Below are 24934 nucleotides of genomic sequence, written 5' to 3'. Positions count from 1 at the left end.
TAGATAGTGTCAGTAAAATTATTCATTGGAATAGAATACAGTACTCTCTGTCATCAGATAGTTAAACACACGTTTATTTCATAATTACACACAGCCTACAGGGTTCTCTCACCATTTAACATTGTATATGATCTATATTGTTTGTAAACAGAAATATATAAGTCTGCAGAAATAGAGCAAAGCAAGAACCCTGTGATAGAGAGCTAGCGCCTTCTGATGGCATGAAGTTTTACCTATGATGCTTCACTTAGTACTTTCCCGCTCACCAAATGCACTGTGTTGCTTAGACAACTACTTAATTATTTATAGCAAATCAGTTGAGAGAATTTCCATGGTCCTGCCTGGAGCAAAAAAATGTAAATAGTAAGTTAGTCTGATAGTAAAATTTATGAGCTATTTTCATACTAGGTTCTTCAATATAAAAATATACCATGTTCTTGATATCTTCAAAATAAATAGTTATGACTGGTTTGGGGGCCTGTAAAAGTTCAGCTGAAATATGTTAACTCTGATGTCAGTAATGTTATAAAATCAGCATCGTCCCATATTAAGCATCTGCCAATTTAATAGGTATGTTTAAATTGTTGTATATCTGGAGCAAGTTCAGTAATTTTCCTTTGTGTCTTAGTTTCCTATAGGCAGATGTAAGGTAAGTAAAGTTCCCCATGACGGCAGTTTCTGGGTTTTGCTTCATCCGGAACAGGCAGCAATATGACGTGATGATGGCTGAATCTGTCTGTATTGAAACCAGCCATTCAGTATGTGACTTAAATTTGTGTAAGTGGGTAGGAGAGAAGAACATGGATAATGCTACGAAGAGGAAACAGAAAAGGTTTCAGAGTTCTTCCTTTTGTTTCTTAGATTGCTGCAAGTGTGACTGAAGAATAGATGCAGATGCTAGTCCTGTCAAGAACAAGTCCACGACAGCACGGCATACCCTCCTCTTCTGAGAGAAAAGTAAGTGCAATTATATAAAATATATAAAATAGGAACATTTGCGCACACAAGTTAGCGGCAGCTTATGGACACAGGTTCACGACAGTGCAGACAAGACAGTGTCTTCCATCATCTTCATGCTTCCATGTTCTTCATTTGTTCCCTGGCCTTTCTCTCACTATCAGACCGACCCTTTTACTGATGCAAAAATAGCAGAAAGTAAAGCAACTTTAGGTGGTTGTTGTGAACTCCTTTGAGCAGCTGTGATGGCCAAGGCATTTCTTTCATTCCTGAAAGAAACAAGCAAGCAGCTTGTTAGATAATACGCATACTTACAAAGCTGACCTGGTATATAAAGCATGCATCATTTAATTATATATTTATTTTCTCTAATGGTCTGACTTTTTAAGTATCTGAAATGGCAGTGGGCCATCCCCCTTTAACAAACGCTGTGCATATCAGTGCTTACAGCATCTAGTACTGGAAAGATGAAAGCTGTATCACTACATGTAAACAGTTCTGTTCAGCAACTGACAGCTGTCAGAGCTGCTATGATTCACTGTCCTCAGTAAGCACAAAAACACAGACAATGATTTGTTGTTTTTGTTTTTCTTTGTATTTATGAAAACAGCCAAGAGCAGGAAATTATCAGATACCTAAATAGTAGATATTACAGAATTTCCACCTTAAAAGTTTTCAGTAATATAACTTCAAAGTTACTAAAAAGATTCAAGTACCTTCATTTGAGTATCCTAAGGGATATCATTATTACTATATATTATTATTATATATTAATTATTACTTGAAAGGCAGTATCATGTACATGCTACATTCAGTCTAAAACTACACTATTCAATACCTATCAGTCAGCATCACTATTAAGTAATGAATGCAGATACAAAGATGTGGCTGACAGAACATAAACACAGAAAAAAATATTGGTGAATCTCCAAGGAAATTGGCACTTCTTAAACTGTATTTATCACGTCTATCTTACGACAAAGCAATTCTGTTTCAGGTGAAACTGCCACTAGTGATAAAGACCTTGGGAAACTTAAAATACAAACAGTTCTCATTTATTTAATGATACTGATCTCTTCAAATGCAGCATACGCTCATTGTTTCCATTTTTATAATGGAAACTATGACAAACAAGTAAGCTAGGAAGGGATTTTAGCTTTTTCTTTATTACTGTTATTTATTACTTTAATTCCTTCACATTTCATTAGGATGAATTTTGGAGGTCAGTAATAAAATTCTGCTGTTTGTCCATGACCTTTTATTTTTTAATCCTACTCCAGTTAGCATCTCAGGTATCCTTTTAGAACATGCCAGATGTCTTACCCTTGGTCTACTCAAGCTGCTCGCATAATTGCCTGTTCTTGGTTGTGTCCTCCACAAAGCTGCTCTTATATTTCTTTAAATATGCTCCTCTCCTATACTCTATCCGCATACAGCTTCATCAGACTCCACTGTTCAGAACACATGCTGATCTTTCTCAAGACTTTACTTTTTTTCAGATTTGACACTATGCTTTGTGCTGTAATCTAAATAGCTTCTGCAGTCCTACTTTCTCCTTTAACATTAAACCACTCCTTAAAAAGTCACCGCTCTTTTGCATTTCCTGGATGAGTCACTGCTCTGTCTCTATGTAAGTTTCAGGAATATGGTGCTTAATATGTTTTAATAATAGTGCAGAGTAATTAATACTCGTGATTCAGAAGAACACTGCACACCCAAAACACACTATGTGCACTTCACCTGAGAGCAGAACACTGAGGAAGTGCCCAGCTCCCCAGTACAGGCAATGATGCCCAGAAGACTGCCTTATGCGTGAGGGCAAAAGCTGTTGTTAGAGCAACACCACTTCTTTTGTTAAAGGTAATTACGTACCAGAGAAAAGAAGGACAGGTTGTTTTATTTAAACGCCACCTAGCAATTACTGCCTTCTCGAAATAGCCAGCACAGTTCCTTGACTTCAGTCAGTTGCTTTGCTTTCTGCAGCCTGGTTAAATTAACCCTACTGCTTTCTCTCAGAAGTCAGTTTTGGCTAATATTTTCTTTGAAGTTAAATTAAATACTTAGGAATTTCAGGGACTATATAGGCAATCTCAAGGTGAACTTACATGTTTCCATATCTCTCCAGTCCTCTCGATTACAATAGTTTGTGATTTATTGACGGGTGATGTAACCTTGTAGTCATCAGACAAAAGACCCAGAATAGGATACTGGTTCCTGTACCTGTATTAAAAAGAGTTGCAAACCTGTTAACTATAAAACTGAAATCTGCGTATCTGTATCCAAGTCACTAACTGATCTTATCACATAATCCTGTCAATTAACAACCCTCAAATATTTTTACTAGTAATTAAAATGCTAATATTACGGAACGGCTGAGGTCACTGGGCCTGTTCAGCCTGGAGAAGAGGAGGCTGAGGGGAGACCTCATCACAGTCTACAACTTCCTCGTAAGGGGGTGTCGAGAGGCAGGAGACCTTTTCTCCATTAACACCAGTGACAGGACCCGCGGGAACGGGGTTAAGCTGAGGCAGGGGAAATTTAGGCTCGACATCAGGAGGGGGTTCTTCACAGAGAGGGTGGTTGCACACTGGAACAGGCTCCCCAGGGAAGTGGTCACTGCACCGAGCCTGTCTGAATTTAAGAAGAGATTGGACTGTGCACTTAGTCACATGGTCTGAACTTTTGGGTAGACCTGTGCGGTATCAAGAGTTGGACTTGATGATCCTTAAGGGTCCCTTCCAACTCAGGATATTCTATGATTCTATGATTCTAATATTGTAATTTTAATGCCACTTTAACATGTTCATTTGCTATTACAATGTTTAGTATTGAATCCTCTGTAGGTTTTAACTAGCTGAAGTTTTTTTTGCCTTTAAGTTGAACAGACATTTGACATTAAGACATTTGCAGGAGGTAAGGACTTGGTTTATAGAAGCTACACAATGGAAAATCAAAAGGATGTATTTTTAAGAAAGGTGAATAAGGGTGAATAAGTACATTACTTCTTAGTGATGACAGCTGTTACACCAGGGGACTGATTGTTTGATAATCTCTCATGCTTGAGTCTGAAGAGGTCCTGAGAAAACCAACAGTGAATGTTCAAGTGAAATAAATGTTTCCCCAGGTATTAGTTCACTAAATCCACAAAAAAATCTTGCAGAAATTCCTATCAAATATATAATATATATATCATATAATTATAACATTATAGTTATTTAATTTATATAGTATAATATATATTATAAATATAATAATCCTAACCCCGATGCCTGATCCAGAAGGGTACAAGTGCCTTCTAGTTAAGTTGCTAGTTAAGTTAACTAGTTAAGTTGCTACGTTCATAGTAAGTGGAGGCTTAAGCATAAAATATTCTCAGACAAAAAATAAGCTATCCTGTTGTACCTCTTGCTGTTGTTTAATGCAGGCGTCTTTCTCCTCCAGCATCGATGTCAATTCATGCAGCTTTATTTGCAAGTCACTGTTGTTCCCTTCTCTTCTTGATATATCTTGCTGGAATTGGCATAACTGAGACTATAAAACACAGGTTAAGAAACAATTAGGTGCTAGGTGCTCCTTGCAGGTGACCTTTCAGTATGCATCTAGAACTCTGTATGTATTTTGTTCATTAAAATCATCAACAGTAAGACCTGAATTAGTATAATTTACAAAATGCTGTGGACATACAGACACATGGGAAACCCAATCATTTTCAAATATAAACCTTGAACTTCACAATAAATTCAGAAAGCGATGATTGGGCTGAATTCTTCCAGTACCCGTTTAACAGGTTTATAAGTGGAACTGGTTCCAGGGCAGTAAAATACTACTATGATGCTTCAGATGAGAGATTTCCTATGTGCTGTTTTGATTGGGATTTATCTTTATTTTCTGTTGGGTATCTTTTGGCAGTTTCTTACTTCATTGGAGCAAAACGTCCCATTAGGAGTTAATAAGATTAGCAGTATTTCTTAATTTCTACATCTAAAGAATTTTTATTTTTTTAATGACACTTTAATTGGTTTTAGAGCTATCACTAGTGCTGCATAAACTAACTGCAGAGCCAAAAGCTAACAAAAAAGCATACGGTAGATTTTTTTTCTGTTTCCTAATCAAAAAATAATTTTAAAAAATATATATTTAAAAAAAAAACTGATTACCTTCAGTCATACAAGGTGAGGAATACAAATATGGCAAAAGTTAATCTACGTACCCTAAGACTGCGGATCTCACGATCTTTATCCTCTCTCAAGTTATTGATCATCTCTACATAACGGCTGGAGAGTTCATCTGTGGTGGTCTGAAGTGTTGGATTAGAGCAGATCTACAAAAAAAAGAAGATAAAATTATCTTTGTAAACTACTATCTTATAATTTTATTTTCTTCATTATCTGTGAATAACAGCTACTGAATACAGAACAAGTGAAGGTCTTATTCCTACCTGTAGTCTGAGGCTCTGGATCTCCTGCTCCAAGGCACGCTTGCAGTATTCCAGTTCTTTCAACTGACAATCCTTCTCTCCCTCGCTGAGCCGTAGAGAAAGGAGCTGTTCTTCCAGAGAGCGACACTTTGCAGTACTCTCTCTGAGTCCTTGCTGGAAAGCACAGAAGTGGAATGAATGCATGGTGTTCTTGGGGTAGTAACAGGCTCACACACACACAAACGTACACCAGGCAGTAACCACTGAGAATACTCAAAAAGCCATCACACTGGCTAGTTTTTGGCTGACTGTCGAAATACTGAAACTACGGTCTTCTTAGCTTTACCTGCTGCTGACGATTATTCTCTCGCAGAGACGTCAACATAGTTTCGTATTCTTTCACTTGAGATTCTTTAAAAGCCAAATCCTTCTTAAGTAAGACATTGTCAGTTTCTAACTTCTGTAAGACAAAAGTATGAACTGTCGATAGTTGCAATTTTTCAGTAAACAGTCCTATGTATATCCAAAGTGCAATATACTAAGTGATATTTTAGAACTGAAAATTACCCAATTTTCTTTTAACTACATACAGCACAGATTTGCTCATTATTGCAGTTATCTGTGGCTTCATGCTGTGTGGTAAGCACTGTTATCTTGGACACTGCTCTTTCAGTCTGTCCCAGAAAAACTTATTTGTAGTTATTAAACAGAAACCAACAGAAAAATCCAAACCAAAGACCACTTCACTGCACGGACTCCAGCAGGGAGTACGCCTTAGGTAGGAATGGAACCGAGGCCTCCTGCTTCCTGGCAGAATGCTGTTTAAGTAAGCACTTGGTGTATATGCCCTGTCCGTATAATAAGTAAAAACACAGTTCCAATATATCTCCACCAATGAAGACATACGTAGATTGTGTATGCCAATTCAGAGCTCTAAGTCCACTCAAAAGGGCCTTTTCTGCCTTTGGATGTATTTGGTTATTTAGGCTTCAACAAACTGAACTTTTGAAAACCACTTCAAGGAAGAAATCCAGCCTCGTGTGCTGTTCAAGTCTTGCAAGGCCATTAATAAACCATCCATTTCTATTAAAGCACCTGAAATCTGGACTTCCCAATTTAAGCTTCATCATAATGTACTTCTTACTGACAGGTAGCAACAAATGGATGAGGCCCAGGAAACGGAAAATTAACAACTTACCCCCAGGTCATCCTGTAAGTGGCAAAGCTCTTCACGTAAATTTTTGAAAGTGGAAAGCACAAGTCTCAAAGATTTATCTGATGTTACTCTCATCTAGGAAAGGGAAAAAAAAAGCAAAAAATATATTTTCTTTACCAGGAGGTGTTCTGCAGCCCTCAGATGGGATCACCTTACCCCTACCCCAGGGAGACCAGATCAGTGCAGGCTGCTGTGGATCCTGTTCTGACAAACCTACAGGTCAAGTCCACCATTCTGGAGCCAACCCTGGGGTTCACACGCTAGCCAGTGCTATTCACAATAGCACTGTTTTTAATGTTTTATCAAAGGAAGAGGTCTTCCAAGCACTTCATAAAGAAGTCAGTGGTTTTTGTAAAAAAACACGTTACGGAGACTGCTAGAATGTTAGGAAGCAACAGAATGCATAACCATTATCAGAAGCTGACATTCTTGTTGGATTGCCTTGCAGCCAAACCTGCATGGCTGTTGATTGAAAAAGCAGGTAGAGATGGTTAAGTAGCTAAAGAATATGACAAGAAAAAACACAAAAGCCATTTATAAATGGAGCCAAACCAGAATGGCTTACGTTTTGTTACTGGATGTTTTAAGCATGCCACAGAGATACTGCTACGGTACAGCTGTTTAACCAGACCATTTGTAAAAGGTGAGACCTCAGTTATAAGCAGTGTATGCAATAAACAGTAATGGATACTCAATTCAACATCCAGTAAAACGCCTACTATGCACTTTTAGCTTTTAAAATAAAGCATTAATATACAACACAAACAAATAAAAAGATGAAAAATCAGCTTTCTCCTACAATTACTTGTCAAAAGCCAAAGTGGTTTCCAGTGAAACTGGAAGAAAGCTGCAGTAAAGCTCAGTTTAAAATGCACAAGTAATCTGTGGAGTGAACTGCCACAACACGTCACCTGAAGCCACCTGTATGATTCCATACCCTTCACATAGAATAAATGGAGTAAGCAGAATATAGAGCAATTTGTGTTTTGTACCAATTCCCGGGTATGTGTTGAGCCAGCTTCTACCGTTTCGAGTTACCATAGGCTTCCATACATCCCCCTCCATGCTATGTACATACCTGAAGGAGATACCGAATCTGCTGCTTTGTTGCCTCAGACAGTCCTTTGGGAATTAAATCTTCTATATCTTCAGTCTAAGCAAAGGGAGGAAGGAGGAGACATCTTGATTAAGAATTTTGCCTGCTTGATCATAATGTGGTTTCTTCATTAATTACATAGCTCTACTATGAAAAACGTGTTTAGTGCAAGGCAAATAAGAAGGAAAATAGATCAAAGTGTATCCAGAAATTTTCGAAAGCCTTATATGTGTGGCATATAGAAACTGAGATGAAATGATAAATGAAGCATATATTCAAATATGCATTAAGCTTAACATTTCTTTTAAACGCAGCATTCAAAACAATTCCCTCCTCTCAAGAAATAGCAATTAACACTAAAACAGAACTCCCAGCAGTTAACGATTATGAGCAAACCTCATTTTTCTAAATAATGAATAGACTGTCAATAAACAAATGAACAACACATTACAGGAGATACTGCCAGTGATTAAGCAGCATTGCTTCATGCAATTTAATCCTAGACAAATATTTCTACCATATAAATAATGACTTCAGAAATAACAAAGGTCCCAGTGATTACATCATGGCTAGATTCCCAAAAGAGAGCTGCCTGTAAATCCAAAAAAGTCTGTTCTGTCAACTTTACTTCCCCTTACTTCTCTGAGAGGCGGTGTTCTTCCCTTCTCGCAATGCCCGGCAGTGTATGTTGCTGAACAAATGCTTTGTTGGCAAGAGTGAAAGATCCTACGCACAAAGCGCACAGTGAAAATGGTGTGTGTGTGTAAGTTTGGGTTACAATGAAACCACCACTGGCATAACAGGAAAGACTTTAAAAATTTGACTCTCATGCTGGAATGCAAATTGTTCAACTTCCCTTCTTTCAGTATTACCACATTTGCAAATACATAGCTAGCAGTAGGTTTCAGGCTCTGAACGTTACTAACAAGCAGAAGTTGTTAGCTAACAGACCAGTATCCGTCAGTTAAACTGGCTTGGCTTAATTTGTTCCAAGATCCACACCATTCTTATTAAGACTAACTTTTAGGGAACAGCTTTGTAAGAGCACGCGTGATGCTTACCTGACTCGTAAATTCAATGTCATGGTTCCTGTAAAACAGATGAAATGCAAGGGACTGATTAACAGAAAACCTGACAACTCCAAGTTCATGGCCACACTGACAATTACAAAAGGATTATCTTTAAATTATGGAACGTGGAAAGTTCATCCTCAGACTAAGAGTCGTTACCTTCCTTTTAAGCTGATAGGCAACGTGTTGTTCAATGGGATTCCAGGGACAAGTGCCTGAGGAGACCAGAATACTGACAGCAGTACAGTCAGCACAGGCAGTTTCTTTGGGCAGTTATCCCAATAATGGCTGGTTAACCCAATTACATTCTTAATTGGCTTGGGTAATATCTTGGGTAATACCCAGAACTACGCTGCAGTGTATCGACACACCTGAAGTGTTTACGTAGCAGTGGCAGGGGTTCTGTGACAGACCGCTTAAACTTATTTCAGTGAACTCTGAAAGCACGAAGTGAGAGCGAGAGGGGAACAATGAAGTAACGGTGATTGTGCAGGAAGGGTAAGAACATTATAAAGACTCAAAAAACAACTTGCAAACAGTATTGTGCTCTTAACTGTGCACTTCTAGGATTTCTGGAACACCAAACTGACGTAGCAGACATAAGGCCAATACCTTCCTCCTATCTTTTCCACATGCTGCAGTAAACAACTGTACAGGTCATTGGTCTTGCGGTTCAGTTCGGCAAGGAGCTCGCCAAAGTAGCGGCAGTCCAGCTGGTCATTATTCTCCTGAGAGCAATTCACCTAACAGAAGATAAACAACAAGATCGTAATTGAGTTCCCTTCTTCAGGATGAAAGCTGAACATGAAAATGCTGCAAGTATGATGGATTTGTTTTCATTTGCCCTTACTAATTTGCAGTTTGTTTACACTGTTCTTTTCCTGGGTATTGAGTCTTCTGTGTCTTCTGTTTTTCAGAAAATAATACAGAAATAAATGACTTCCCTTACAGCAACAAGCAGTAGGCAAGGCAGTATCTGTTACAGTAATATCATCATCATTCTAACATGGAAAGTGTAGATAATCAGGAAATCTTTCTTTAATATTGTTTAATGTTTCCATAGCTGTAGTGGGTAAAACACACATGGACAGCACCCAGACAATCCCAGCTGGGTGCAGGATTCCCCACTGCAAAACCGATAATTGCATTCCCACATTCTCACTGCTTTTGCATACATACATGTGCCGGAGTATTTCTGATGGATGAGTTGAGAAGCTCTGACATAAGCCACCTCCTTTTTTTAAAGACCAACAAAACCTAAAGGCACCTCCCAGCAAAGACCAAATGTTGCCGTATGTGAATAACAAAAGTAAGAACAGCCACCCAAGCTGAGTTTACCTAAGGTGTTTTTTTTGTTGTTGTTGTTTGGTTGGTTGGTTTGGTTTGTTTTTATGAGAGTCTGGCTATGGAAGATTCCACATAGGTCCAGTACTGAAGACACCCAGTACGTTATCACCACCTATGTATGGAACAGATGCACAGGAAGGGACTGCTACATTCCCACCCCCAACCAAAACAGTAGTACACATGTATAGTTGTCCTCTGGCAGCTTGTAGAAACTCCAGAACATGCAAACTATTCTAAAGGAAGCTAGTTTTGCGCTTCCAGTGAAACTATGTCAAGTAATTCTACATCAGGTTGAAATCTATTTCAAACCCTTACTGATAAGTTGAGAAGGAACGCAGTGCTGAATTGGCGTATGCCCACTTTATAAAGCAGTGTAAGCTTTTACCCAAACTGGAAGTATGAGTCTTGTATTACACAGCCTTTGCTGTACAAAGAGTGAGAGATGAAACCTGACTGAATCAATGGGTAGCACTCCCAGATACAGAAAAACAAAAAGAACAAAAAACCCCCACAACGCCACAGCCAGACTTGACGGATTAAAATTACAGTAGAACGATGATCAGTCAGTACGCTTAAGCACAGGTCTACACCAACAAGAAATACAACTGGATCGGATACAATAAGATACTTTTTTTCTAACAGCATGTGACAAAGTCTCGGACAGTTCTAAACCATGCAGTCAAAGCATTCAAAGTTACCAGCAACAGATGCACTTTGCTGTTTATAGTTACAGTGGGTGTATGGTGAGTGAATAACATACTATGATTTTGCACAAGGCTTGACTTTTGAGACCAGGAATCAGTAATTTTGTGTCTGTAAAGTTTTACACTCCATGTAGAAAAACGTGCTGTGAATAGTAAAACATTAAACAAAGGATTCTTACCGGTTCACACGTCTGAACTGTTACCCTCCTCGCTGTATTTCCTCTGCAGTCATCCGTCACAGAAACCGGAATTATTTCACAAGGGCTGCTGGTCTGTGTCTGTTGGCACTGGTGAGTGACTTGGGACTGCTCGGACGGCTGGCAGGGCTGGATAACGTGGCACTGGTTGGATTGCTGGGGAATCTGACACTGGTGGGAAAACTGATACTGCTTCTCCTAAGACAAAAATGCATTTTTTAAGCTTCTGAACACATCTTAGTGAGATGGAAGCATCATATGAATACATAAATGAAAGAAATATGTTTTTGCATGGAAAGACTGATGGCAGTTTCAAATATCTTTTACTAATTTCAATAAAATTGTTTTCCTAATTGAATACAAGTTTGTCTCATACTGTCACACTTCAACACTGTAATTCACCAACTCCTCAAATTTTAGCAGCTGCAGATGAACACACAGAAGACATACTTTTCCTAATTGAGTTGTTTCATTATATTGCTCCACTTAACATATTCACTGAGGCAATAGGGATCTCCATTACTTAATTTAAAACATCTATATCCTGTTCTCTCAAGTATTTTAGAGATTAAAGAGCTCCAATTGAGCTACTTACTGAGATTTTGTTACTTAAATTTAAAAAAAAAATACAGGAAATGGCTGAAGACATTTTCCTCTATAAATGCTTTCAGCAGTTCCAGGTTAAGTGTGTGCCATGTATCAGGGACACGCACATCTTGGTTTTATAATCCAAGAAAACTGCTGTTGACAAAACCACCCACCAGAACAACAAACTAGAAACTAGTTTATGTTCCAGTCTTTGAGAATGTGTACTCTACCTTGACAAGACAGTTCTCTGGTGGGCGTAAGTTCACAAAAACAAACAAACAAACAACAACAACAAAAAAAAAAAACCACGAACATTACTGTCTCAATTTCCATTTGCAGTAGGTAATATAAACAACCAACTTACTTGGTGGGGATTTAACAGCTCGTATTTTCTTATTGTCTTTTCATAGATGACATTATTTCCAGGGCAGAAATTCCCCCCTCTAAGAAATGGGGATAATGGCTCCTGTAACACATTTTAATAAAAAGCATTCACAAGTGTTGTCACATAGTGAATTCAGAGTTAGCATAATTTGGACTAAAAAATGAGGAGGAATATTTGTAACGTGAAGATGCACGCACTTTGAGAGAGTTTTCTGAGTTACCCACATTTGATCGTGCATTCATTTCATCTTGAACCCAGAATTATTTATTTTGCAATACCCATACAACATGCTTATAGATTCTCATCTTGCATCTCTTTTTCCCTTCACCCCCCGTGGTGTAATGCCAAGTGTACCATTTTCTCACAACTACAGAATCCTGCCAGGCAGGAGAAAACAAGCAGGCTGTGTAACAAAGGTGGACGTTATGCCGTGTCAGCTAGAGCTCATCAGGCTATGAAACTTGTTCGCCTTAGTTGTTCACCCAAGCAGTTTACCTACCTGCTCAGGATTCTCTATAATAATCCTTCGAACGGTGCCCTGCAAGGGAGAAAAGAAGTAAAGATTCAGTGATTACTGTACTTTAAAACCTTTTATTCTCGGAATTCTGGCTTACATACATTTCCAAATTAGTCTGAGTACCATAATCAGCTATAAATGTATTGAGAGCCATTGGCTGAAATCACTGAGAAGTGTTAAAGCCACGGCCTTTCCACCCAAAAGGAAATAACCCATGCACAGCACAGCAGCACGCAGTCTGGACTCTCAATAAGAAGAGTCTGTTTTTCCTCGGTCACCTATTTATAAGTCAGAGGAGGTGAGTCCTTACTGTCTGTAAGTGCCAACGGACCAGAACACAAAGCTAGCACTGGACACAACCTTCACAGATCGCGTGTCCCACAAAACACTGTCTTATCTGCAGCCTTTCATATTAAGGTCAGCTGGTGTAAAGTGATTTACATCTAAAACACTTCTTGTTTCACCAGGGAGAGAAAATTTGTATTTTGCTTAAAAGCCAAAATAAGAGGGACATGGGAACTGCCGACAAACCAAACCAGGTAACTACCCAATGTACCGAACTGCAGCACTTATTTCAAAAAGCGGTACAAAACTCCATAATTGACATGGAACATCTACTCATTCTTGAAGGAAAAATGAAATATACTTTTTTGAATTGCAAAAATCCACAAATTACAGCAGTTTTGCTCTTGTTCAAATGCAGATTATTTTGCTCCTCCCCTCGCCCCCCACTGTCTACAAGCAAGTCAAGCAACCGTAGGCAGTTTTCCATTTTGTGGACCAACAACAGCTGTTACAGTGCACACATGTTGCTTGAAGCCTCCATGCCCAGCTCTTTATCCAAGTAAGCACAATTCCCACTGAATCTCATCTAAGGATTAGGCAATTTGTTAGTTTACAACATACTACTTACTCCTCCTTAGAGCGCAAGCTTTAAATTTTCCTAACAAATCATTTACCCCTTTAACCCGTGGGCTTGGAAAGTTTATATTGCTGTAGTTAAGCCTCAGAGACATTCTTAACTGGGTAAGAGCAACTCCAAAGTAGGTCAAATTTCCAGCTGTGAAGTGTTGCACAAGTTTAGGAAGCCTGAAGCAGTTTTCCGAATCTCCCAAGAGTGAATCATAACAGCACCACGGAGGAGAAATCAAAGTAGAGAAGAAACTGCTTTAGCATCAACCACGGTAATTAAGAAATCTCAAAATGATAACTGCTGCAGAAAACTTCGAAAGCTGCTTGCTCGTCCTCCCACACCCCATGGGTCCTTCAGGGCTCAGTTGGGAGGGAACCCCCACAGCCGGCAGGGCTCCGTACCAGGACCTAGCTCTGAGAGGAGCCAGCCTGCGAGTCGGGAATGTACAGCCTGGTTCCTACGTCACTGACACCTACACAGTGCGAGCTGAGAAGTGAAATACCGAAAGAAGGAACGCACGCTGCTATTCCCTGCACACCAGCTAGCCAGAACGCTCCCTTGGAGTGCAGCGAGGCAGCCCAGGGTTTCGGTGTGCCCGGCAGGACCAAGCCCCCGTCCAGTACAAGTGACAGGGGACAGATCTCTTCTTTTTCAGCACTGTCTGCTATTGTGTGGCACGTTAAAGCCAGGTGAGCATCGTCCACAAAATTAAGAGGCACATTTTCAACGCACAGAGAAGCTGTGTGAACACACCTGATCTCAGTGACGCTGCCACAGGCCTTTGGAGCACGCAGCTCACGCTACGCCTCGGGAAGGACAATTACAAGCCATCCAGCCACAGGATCAGAAGCCACGCAGGCTCCACTTGGCGAGCGGGGGGCACCTCCCAGCCAGGTGGGTCTGACCCCGAACTCACAGCCGAGGTGAGCCCTTGGCACTCACAGCACGGGGCCCGGCCACGAGCAGCTCTTACAGGGCTACCCCTGAGCGGACACCTCACACAGGCTTTCAGGATTTTACCCCACACTGAAAACAGACATCTTGTGCATACCATTTCCCGCCTTAATTTTTCATGGCTGTGGTAAGTGTTCACATGTGTAAATCACACTGAGAGAATTTATTCTAAGCAATATTCGCCATTTGGTTCTGGCAGGTGAGGTGCCTTCAGTCCCTCCATATGAAACCTGCTGTAGCTGGGAGTAGCATTTGGCTTCTACACCAAGAATAAAACAAAGTTAAATCAAAAAAAGGAAAGAAAACTGAATCCTGAACAATTTGCGACCGCAAGAAGTACAATCACACACAGGTGATCTTGGAGGTCTCTTCCAACCTAGATGATTCTGTCACTCTGTGATACTATACACGCACGCCACTATCACATTTTCCCTCCCTCTAGTTTATTAAAAATGTACATGAACACAACAGAAGACACCAACCATACGACTTAATATCAGCGTACTAATAGTGATGAAGGCATTCATTATCATTAATCTATAAAAGCTCTGCAGAGGTAAATATTGCTCAAAGAAAGCCATTTGCCTTATCAACAGTAATAAGCTTAAATCACAGCTCCAGGCTGCCACTAACTGAGAATTCGTGTTCAGGTAAAACATCTCTGTGAGTCAGAGATCATTGCAGTACCTCATTTACGCAGCCATATGGCAATTTCTCACGAAGAGCACTGCCCTTCTCCTGGCAGCTCCCTGGAAAACTTCATGGGTCCCCAGACCGCCTGTCGGGCCACCCCTCCCAGCGCTCCTCTGACCGCTCCCATTCAGCGCCAAGCAGGCAACTCCTGTCAACTCCCCGCTGACTTGCCTATCTGTTACCCTCTTCTTCCTGAAAAACCTCCTAATAACATTTATTAACCACCTTTGGCCTCCACCACTAAAATTGCAACCCACACAAAACCCAACTTAAACTACGCCCTCTTTTGTCTTTAAAGTCTAATCCAGCAAAACACTTTGACACAAGAAATTATTTTTTCCATCAGCACAACTTAATGGACTCAGTGACTAAAACAGATGCTGAAAATCAAACATACTTCGCAGAGCTGGGACAGAATTTGGGTCTATAACCAAACTGTTCATGCACTCATCTGGGGATAGAGGGGAAGTCTGGGCCTCCAGTGTTTATCCTCTTGAACATCAACGTAACTGAAGACAATTCAGCCTACCTTTGAGCCCAGCCGAGCAGATCACAGATCTGTGAGGGGAGCCCCGTGTTTACACTCCTGCCCCACATCTTGCAAAGGAGGGATTAACAACCTGGGTACAGCAGGTATCTGTGGCTGCCACAGCCACATCACACAGCCGTGCCAGGGAAGCGCCTCGCGTTACAGAACCAACAGAAGCCACCCTATCCTCCAGAGCAAGGCAGCCTTTAAACTAGGCAAAGCGGCTTTGGAAGAGGATCAGGTTTCCTATTTGCCTTAATCCCTGTTCTTTTTCATAGTCAAATATTTTTACCCCACAGGAAAGAAAGTTAAATAAGAGCTGAAGAACTTGAAACAAATATACATTCCTGTATTGAATATATTATGTCAGTCCTGCTTCTATTGATATTAATGACAGTCTGATGCGTGAGACAAAAATGGTATAAGAACAAATTCTGATCTCCTTTTCTGTTCTTACGTAGTCAAAGCTGTTCTCAACTTACTGATCTCTACTTTTGTTTTTACGATACTACTCATATCTATTAAACTATTAAATTCCATCAACAGCTCCAAGCTGTACATTCCCTGAACGCAGACACCGCAGCAGACCTGCTGAACTGCTTTGTGAAGACCTTCACACCAATGCTGAGCGGGGACCGCGACCTCTCTACCTGCCCAGCTTCACGGGCGTTCGCAGTTCTCCCGAACCCGCTGTCCCTAACGAGGAAGCGCACCGTGAGGTAACACGGGAGCAACAAGTGTGCAGGAAAATGTGCCTGCGGGGGTCACGCCGATGGACGGGGGCAAACCTGGAGCTACAGCAGCAGGAGCACGCGGCTCCCCATCGGCTTCGAGTCTGACAGTGCCATTGGCAAAATGGGCAAAAACGTTTCAGTAGACTAAGACGTTTAGAAGTTTTTAAAAAAAAAGTAAACTGGGGTTGCCAAAAGGGACCAAATGCAGGACTGCTGGATTTACTCAAAATCAAACGAAAAGGGGACCTCAACGGGGAATGTATTTACGAGTTGCGGGGTGAGGACCAGCCCCGGGAAGGCAGCCGGGTGCCCGGAGCTGCACCTGCGGCCTGGCGCCTCTCCCTCTCGTCTCCTGGGCCTCGGCCCGGGCCGGCGGCTACGGATCGGCCGTGCCCTGCCCCCTCCCCGGGGCCGGCCGTGTCCCGGCGCCCTCGGGGCGCTGCCGTGAGGGGAGCGGCCGCGGCCGGGGGCGATCGCGACGCGCGGGGCCCGCGGGGGGCTGCGGCTCCGGCCCCGGCCCTGCCCGGCCCCGCCGCCTCCCCGCCCCGCCGGGCCGGGCCGGGCCGTACCTGTGGCGGCGTCTCGCAGGCGGGGGGCAGCGGCTGGCAGCCGTGCGGGCACTCCAGCGGCGAGGCGGCGCGGGACGAGCAGGAGGCGCTGGCCCGGCGGCAGCCGGGGCCGTAGGTCCGCACGCGGTCGAGCGCGGGGCCGCCGTCGTGGCGCTGGAACGGCGCCGGCTCGAAGCAGGGCAGCGGCCGCGGCGGCTCGGGGCAGGCCGGCGGCTCCCGGCACGGCGGCGGCTCCGGGCAGGGCGGCGGCGGCGGCTCCCGGCACGGCGGGGGCCGGGGCAGCGGCTCCGGGCAGGGCGCGGGGCGGCGGGGGGCGGGCAGCGTGCTGTAGTGCTGCTGCCGCCGGTAGTAGTGGTGCTGCTGCTGCTGCTGCTGCTGCGGCTGCAGGTGCGGGGGCAGCCCGAGGGGCTGCAGCTGCTGCTGGGCCCCCAACATCGCGGCCGCCCCCCGCGGCAGCTGGGCCGCGCCGACGGAGCAGCGGGGCGGCGACTGCGGCGGGGAGCCGGGGCAGGGCGGCGATTAGTACCCGCCGGGGAGCCGCGCCTAGGGCAGGACACACCTTCGGGTGGCCGGGCCCGCCGCCGCCTCCCCGCCCGGCAGCGCGGCCACGCGGCCGGGGGCGGCCCGGCCCGGCCCGGTCCCGCTGGGCCCCGGGGGCTGGGGCCGGGGTCCCGCCGGGCAGGCAGCGGGCACCCTCCTGAAACCGCCCGGGTGGGAAAACGGGGTGGGTGTGAAGGGAGACGCTGTTCGTTTCGGTACAGGTGGACGAGCGGTTGGGTGCTCTGCAAGGCACCGCAGCGGCCAGGCAGCCCTGGGTACCGGGGCCAGGCCGGGGCTGGGCACCTGTCCCAAGCGAGCTGAGGTCAGTTACCCAACGCTGCGGGTTTTGGTACGGGGTCCTTCAGCGCACTGCCTGTAGCAGGCAAGCCCTAACCGAGAACACAACTCTGTTCTGCGTGTTAGTGTAGTAATAACATAATTATAGAATATTGTGTAACAAATATAATCCTTAATAATAAACCTCAGATTCTTAATTTTGCCAGTTTGTTTCCTCCACATGCTTACTATGCTTTCAGGTCACACAGTACAGTCACACAACAACAAATAGTTTCTGTAGTATCGCGTAATGCCAAAAGACCTTGAGAATGGAGCAATACTGGCTGCATTATTCTCTATGACGTTACGTTGCCCATTCACTGAAAGCTTCCTCTCAAATTAAAAAGTGCTCACATGAAATCTGCTCAGCAGGCGGTTGGGAAGCTAAGAGGTTTAGGAGGAGGAGGATACAACAGTTCCGTATTTTAAGGCACTGTGACATCTGGAGATATTCATCAAAAATAAAAAGTTCCACTTTACCCTCAGGCATTAAACCCCAACAGACACCTGGTTTATCTATGGGTGTATAAAACAACAACAAAACACATTTGGAGTACGTTCTAGCCCACTGGTTTCAAAGGCACTGTATGCAAAGACAAATGATGTACCTGGACATAAGAGAAATAAATATATTTTCTCTTAAAACCTCATTCCTGGTTCACCAGCTGAGAAAAGCTATTGATGGCTTCTGACAAAAACAATTAAAAAAATCCCTTGGAAAGCAACAACCTACGGTTACAACAGCCCAGTCTCTATTTTTACACAAACCATTAGAAATTGCTTTATGCTTCAGTAGGAAACCACAGAAACTACAGCAATACTCCTCAGGGAAAAACAAGCGCTGTAATGCTACACGTAGAAAAGACTATTAGTTAGCCAGCTCACAAAACCTTACCAGTCTGCAGGATACTGCCCTGTTTAATAAAGAGTGCCTTGGAAATTTCTTACAAGGGTCAGCAGAAAGAAAGGCCTAAGTCATCCTATTGTAATGGAAATACGAAATAACTTCCGGGAAAGTCTGTGGATGTGGTAAGGCTTATTGGAGTCATAAATAATCACAGTAAGTAATGTACGCACAGGGATCTGTACCAGTTAATGAAAACCGCCTCAAACAAAGCGCTTGAATTTTAATGTGACCTACGTTCTCTATACGTCTAAAACCGAAAGTGATATTTCCTTCTGTGTCTTACAGTGCTACCTGTTAAAGGAGTTTATGCTGTGATAACCGGCTGGGAGGAATAAACCTGTGTTCTGATACAAAATAGGAGAGAAAAATACTTGCTTGGGAAGACCACTACAAAATACACATTGTATCCTGGTGTCTACACTTAAATGATTGAAATTATTTGTCATGTTGAGGAACAGATACCTACACCATACCAGGCTGGGAAACTTCTGAAGGGGTTGAGGAAGAAAGGGTTAAGAAGCCAGCAAAATGGCAGGGAGCTGCACAGCCATAACTTGATGAGGCAGAGATAAAAATCTGCTTTCAGCTGTAAGGAAAGCATTAGAGGTTGAAGGGGAAGTCAGAACCAGCTGTTAAGTAGAGGCTTCGGTTTTCTGATCCTCCCTTTGAAGGAAGTGCAATAATGCACTTGAGGTTTGGTGGAAGGTGCCTGTCTGCAGACACCGATGCAGTGCAGCCACTTTGTTCCTCTTAACCTCTTTACCCTGGCCTACCTGGATCGGACTGTGCTGACAGTGGGAACGAACCTGGCAGAGAAGGGCATGTGGGCAGCAAGATGTCTCTCTCTGTTTCAAATGGCCAGCACTGCCTGGCTACAGCCTCTTTTCTCAGCAACCAACAAAAGATTAACACACTGAATTCCCTCTAAAGGTGCTTTCAGACAAGACAGCGGGTGTAGTGCTCCAGCAGTTTACCGGTGACATGGTGACTGTCCAGAACGTGCTGCTTAGAGCACAAGTATATCACTGTCTTTTTAAAAGACCAGCTTCGTTACATCAGAAATCATGTTTTTATGGCAAAAATTACTTGGTCATGGTGACAGCCTATTTTATGCAGGTCGGGCTTATATGAGCAGATGGCACTTTCTGACTTGAGAGTCCTTTTAACTTTTTCCTCAGAGCTTTTGCTTCTCAAGTGCCTTTTTGCTCTTAATTCTTTGTGGAAATATATATATATATATATATTACATAACATTTGTCATCAAACAGAATACAGAGTAGTCTGGGGGAAGGGGAAAAATATACATGCTCCTAAACAATGACATTCTATCTACTCTTTTGCAGACACAGGTGACCCTGACACCTGGGAAAACAAAAAACGTGATCTGTGACTGCAAAGCTGGTACAGTGTGAAATAAAATAGCACTTACCTGTTTTAGAATATCTTTTATCCTCTAATTCATCTTTCCTTCATTAAACAACTACAGATGCTGGGCGTACAGACACCTCTGGAACATCAGGATCTCAGATCTCCTTCTTGAACCACCTGAAAACAAATACAAGTCTATAACACACAAATGCACACTGGCGTAGAGAGGATTATAGTGGAACTACCAGGAGTTGAGTGGGGAAGGGGAAAAAACGGCCGAGTATTGAGCAAAGGTCTGACTGGAGAAAACCTAGCCAGGGTAGCAGAGGGAGCATTGGCTCTGTTGCACCTGGCAGCCCCATCTGCCACATTTCCGCGGCAATTTCAGGATAGACAATATTGAGAGAAAGTATGACAGGTTGTTCTTTGTACTGCCTCATCCTCTGCACTTCTGGTTCATGCCTCCACGATCAACACATGCTCTTTATTTCCCAAGAGAAAAATGAAGAACCTCTTAGGAGATACCTTGAGACTGTTTTAGGACAGCACTAGTTAGCTATTCGTATTTTAATTAAAAATACAAGAGCAACCATATCAGTTCTGATTGAGAGGTCATCTAGATCTCAATCAGCAGCAGATGCTGAAAAATGTAATTATATTCCAAAAGGGTCTGAAGAGGACAAGTCACTGTAACGCTTCCCTCTTTACATTCAGCAATTGTTTTCAAATTTGGGTATTTCATAAGCACAATGTTTTCTCATTAGCTCCTCCAATCTCACACATAAAGGACTTGTTTGATACCCCCCCTTGAACTCTGGCCAACTTCTGGTGCCCACCAAGTCCTCTGCAAAGAACATTCAGAGGATCTACTTGGCTGCATGAAAAACCTCCTTCTGAATCTGACTCCTAGTCCAACAGCCCCTAGCTCTTCTGTACAACATTTCTCCCTTAAGTCCTCTCTCTTCCAGGCTACAAAGTAAAAGAAAAGAAAAAAACAACACACACACACAAAAGAAAAAAAAAAACAGCCTTATTCAATCTTTTTCATATAGATGTTATTCCATATCTTGGGTGATTAGCACCCTTTTCATGACCCTTTTCCAGTTCTACTAGATCATTCCACAGTATTTCAGAAGTGGAAATATCATGGATTTTAATAATGGTGCAGTGATGTTTACTAGTTTATTCTCTGTTTCTTTCCTAATAGCTTCTAATGTTTCATTTGCTTTTTTTTTTTTTACTGCTGCTGAACTCATGTTTTCTTGGAGTTATCTGTCATAACCACAAAGTCTCATACTAGAGCAGCAACAGGCAGTTCAGAGCCCATCATCTTGTATGTTCCATGTAAGCATCCCTGGATATTCATCCACAATGACTTTGTGTCTACTGTATTTTATTTTATTTAGAAATGTTGTGTTTTAACAAGATATCTTGCAATGCGGAGGTAGCAAGATTGGATCTGAAATGGTTCTAACAGGATTTCAGAATTGCACTTCTTGTCATACATGATAGTGTTTCAGTAGTAAGAAAGTTCAGCAAGAAGAGAAGTTTAAACAGAGTTTAGACTTTGTTTTAAAGACTCTACTGCAGCCACTAACTAATGAGGAGGCTAGGAAGTGAACTGTTGCAACACTGAGAGAAAACCCTCTCATCCCATTAATATGCTTCTTGTAAAAAAAATACGTGATATCAATTGTAGCTTGAAGTTTATACACTTCAAAAAGAAACGGAAATCATTGGAATATACAAAAATAAAAAATAAACTGAACCTAATGATTAGTAGCTAGGATGATTTATAATCCAAAATTATCATAAACATGTAAATATACTTTCCATTTCTACTGTACCAGCAGAGGTGAAAAATAATCTTTGTATCATAGTATAACAGTACACAGAGAAGAAAAAAGTATAACTAAATAAATTATTTTGTTTTACAACTACACTGTTTTTGTGATGATGTTAGTATCTTCAATAACTCAAAAGCTCAAGAGATTGTATTTCAATCTGCGGAGTGAAATAATGCAATACTGAACTTACCCTTAAGCAGAAGTCACTCTTTTGTTCCAACCATTTTCCCATTTAAATTGTTGAGGTTATTTAATAGTCAATTTGCTTTGTTTCAGATAATGAATACTATGCGTGAGATTGGTGATCAAACCAAAAAAACATGTTGAGCCACTTTTCTCCTATCCACTAAAGCCCTTATTCAGCATGATAAATAGTGAATGCCTCATTTTAATGAAACACTATCAGTCATCATTTACCAAATATGACTGCAAAAGCAGTTTAGGAATACAACATTGCATGCTAAATACAGAATTGTATCCATCTCTAAGGTTTAGGACACAACAGGTAGCAAAAGATGACACTAAACTTTCCTCATGATACTGCAAGAGTCCTCTGGACACCCATCAGCGACACCTACACTATGCTACCACTTTTAATTTATAGGTCAGCGATGCTCTTAAGAAAACTGATAATGGCAAAGGGCCTGCAGTCATGTGGAACATAGTAAGGTAACAGCTGATCTGTGGAGCAAAGTGCCATGCCAAGGAGAGATATTAAGTTCATTATGACCAAAGAGCAGGAAATGGTTTCAATTCCAAAACAATAATTTGCATTTCCCTCTCCTGGGCAGACTGCCTAAGGAACAATCCTCACTACTGAAGGAGATAAAGGAGCTGGGATTGTGACATACTTTAAAATAAGTGCTAGTACCCTGGGCTCTAGGGAGAACAAGACAGGGATCTGGCTGTTTATCTTTGCTTTTATTTGTACATCACTAAAAATGTACATAGAAGCAGCTGGTCTGTCTTAAAATATATATATATATATATATTTGGAATTTGTCTAAGATTAAAATCTGTTTACAACTACTAAAAGTGAGGGAGAAAGTTTTTATTATTTGTTGTATTTTTAAGTAGACCGTTTCCCACCCAGTAACCTATCACAAGGAAAAAAGGGTTTAAGGTGTGCTTAATTTCAGATGCATTATTATGTTCATGCTGTTCAACTGCTACAAAATTTCTATGGCCAAGTATGAAGGATGACAGGAATTTAAAATATCAAGTGTAATTGATAGAAAGTTGCCCAGTCAACGTATGCCACAGCTAAGCCCAGGTTAGAACACAATATCTGAAGAGTTCAGGCAGCCTGCTCACAGGAACTGGAAGAGGGACAATTTAACCTGCTTGCATGCTACCACATCCACACTGTTCTAGTATCCAAACAAGCTAACTGAAATACATGTGATTTATATCCATGTTGTGACCTATATATCCTCTGTTTTACACCATATTGTTTGGCTACATATATTTAAACAATTATGAGTTATACGCATTTGTCTTTCTATCATGGAATTTCATTTTACTTTTAGTTTCTCTCCCTTGGAGTGACCTATAAACTTTGCTATATTCCTATAACATACCTGAAATTTCAACTTTTATTTTTTTTTAAATAAAACATTCTGCAAAATTCATTAAACAAAATTATTCAATTCAAGCCCTTCAATTAGGACTTTCTCTACTGAGAAAGCTAAAATTTTCAGTTGGTTTCTTACTGGTCAGGCAAAAAAAAACAAAACACGAAACCAACTTGATGGCATTTTTTTTTCCATAGATCTGATGTGGCTTCTCTCTGATTTCAGAAACAGAGCTCATGACAATCCTCCCACATCTGTTTCATCAGCTGATTAAAATGCAGATCTCCTACAAGGTAACACATTTTTGGATGATGGGCGTTACTCTAACCAACTCATTATTAAGGGAATACGTTTATGCAAGATCAGCAAGTTGGCAGCATAAACAACATGAAACAGTTCTTTTAAATAGGACTGGATATTTTGTTTATGACAGCTCTGATTTAATGGAAGGCTCTGTGACTTTTATAGCCCATTTAAGCATAAATGTTTTTGTTACATTCAAAACCTTTTTGCCATAGAGATTCTTTATCTAGCACAAGAAAGATTTTCAGATAAGAGCCTTATGTAAAGTGATGAATGTTTGGTTTTCTGATTGTGGTGTGGTGTGTATTGGAATACAATACACAACACAATACAATCTCTCCCCTCCTCCTCCCCAAACAAAACAAAACAAAAAAATTATAAAAATCTTGTTCTAACTTTATTCTTCCAAAAAATGAGTCTCTTTTGCTGGTAGGGACTGAGCATGCTGTTACACTTAATTTTGTAACTACTTTTTATTTATATTTAAAGTTGGAATAAAGTCAAAATCATAGCATTTTAGCCAAATGTGTATTTTAATTTCACAATTTGAAAGATTGTATTTCAAAGCCACAACTGCTGGGGTTTCTTGAGGAAGGCATTTTTCTTTTGACCCTGTTCCACTAACTGTCTGTTTTGTGGCTTATTTTCCTCGTGCCAGCTGGAAGCATAGCAGCTGGCCAATCTGTTTTGCCCCTCTACTTTGACCAGAACACGAGAATTAATTGTGTTAAAGTAGAGCTAAGCCTATGCCATGCTGCTAGTAAAAACGTTCACTTTCCGTCCCAAGAAAGTAATCTTTACCCTGAGTTAGAAATGGGCTTTAGGAAGCACAAATATTAATCCAGCAACTTTTTTTTTTTACCTCAGTATCTCACCCTCATTTATGTAGATTGTGAGTCTGTGAAAATGAAAGTTGAAAGAGGAATGATTAATGACTGGTGCAGGAGAAAAATGAACAGAGCATTCCTGATGGAAGAAGCAGGGGCTCTGTCATCCTGTTCTATCAGCAGGCAGACTTGTTTTCATTTCTAATTCTCTGAGGGGAGTACTAGCTTTAGAATTTGAAACATCATACTGAACTGCCAAACTTCTTTGGCTCTAGCAACATTTCAGGAATCATGTAGGCACACAGCAGGGTAACGTAAAACTCACCAGTTTGGTAGGTATTGTAAC

At 41.7% G+C, this 24934-nt stretch overlaps 2 protein-coding genes across 29 annotated transcripts in view; one reads left to right on the top strand and one right to left on the bottom strand.

The window, feature by feature from the left end:
- ZNF711 (zinc finger protein 711) overlaps positions 1-11362 on the top strand; it is a 41651-nt gene extending 30289 nt beyond the window's left edge. For 25 of the 28 annotated variants that reach the window (XM_083797637.1, XM_083797632.1, XM_083797626.1 and 22 more), the window contains one exon: positions 862-1008. The gene's annotated coding sequence lies outside the window, so the exon portion shown is untranslated. Of the gene's footprint in view, positions 1-861; positions 1009-9323; positions 9576-11035 lie in introns of those variants that run through there. The other 3 variants (XM_083797631.1, XM_083797630.1, XM_083797629.1) reach the window with 1 other exon arrangement.
- On the bottom strand, positions 54-17395 carry POF1B (POF1B actin binding protein). The gene is made up of 15 exons (XM_083797659.1): positions 16887-17395; positions 12477-12515; positions 11957-12058; positions 10987-11202; positions 9369-9499; positions 8748-8775; positions 7669-7743; positions 6573-6665; positions 5721-5834; positions 5396-5548; positions 5168-5278; positions 4360-4488; positions 3960-4033; positions 3063-3177; positions 54-1226 (listed from the first exon to the last, which is right to left on the bottom strand). Exons 1-15 carry the CDS (start codon positions 17319-17321, stop codon positions 1221-1223), a joined length of 1821 nt encoding a protein of 606 aa, XP_083653785.1. The 5' UTR covers positions 17322-17395; the 3' UTR covers positions 54-1220.
- Positions 17396-24934: the final 7539 nt, after the last annotated feature.

This window comes from Anser anser, assembly GCF_964211835.1.
Source record: "Anser anser genome assembly, chromosome: 13".
NCBI lineage: Eukaryota > Metazoa > Chordata > Aves > Anseriformes > Anatidae > Anser > Anser anser.
The sequence above is the reverse complement of the archived record's forward strand: the minus strand, read 5'-3'. Positions and strand labels throughout refer to the sequence as shown.

Coding starts and splice junctions, on each gene's coding strand:
- POF1B (XM_083797659.1), bottom strand. CDS start 17,321: ATGTTGGGGGCCCAGCAGCAGCTGCAGCCCCTCGGGCTGCCCCCGCAC. Junction 11,203..11,956: donor AGCTGTTAAATCCCCACCAA/GTAAGTTGGTTG, acceptor TTTTTGTCTTAG/GAGAAGCAGTATCAGTTTTC. Junction 4,489..5,167: donor GTGAGATCCGCAGTCTTAGG/GTACGTAGATTA, acceptor TGTGTTTTATAG/TCTCAGTTATGCCAATTCCA.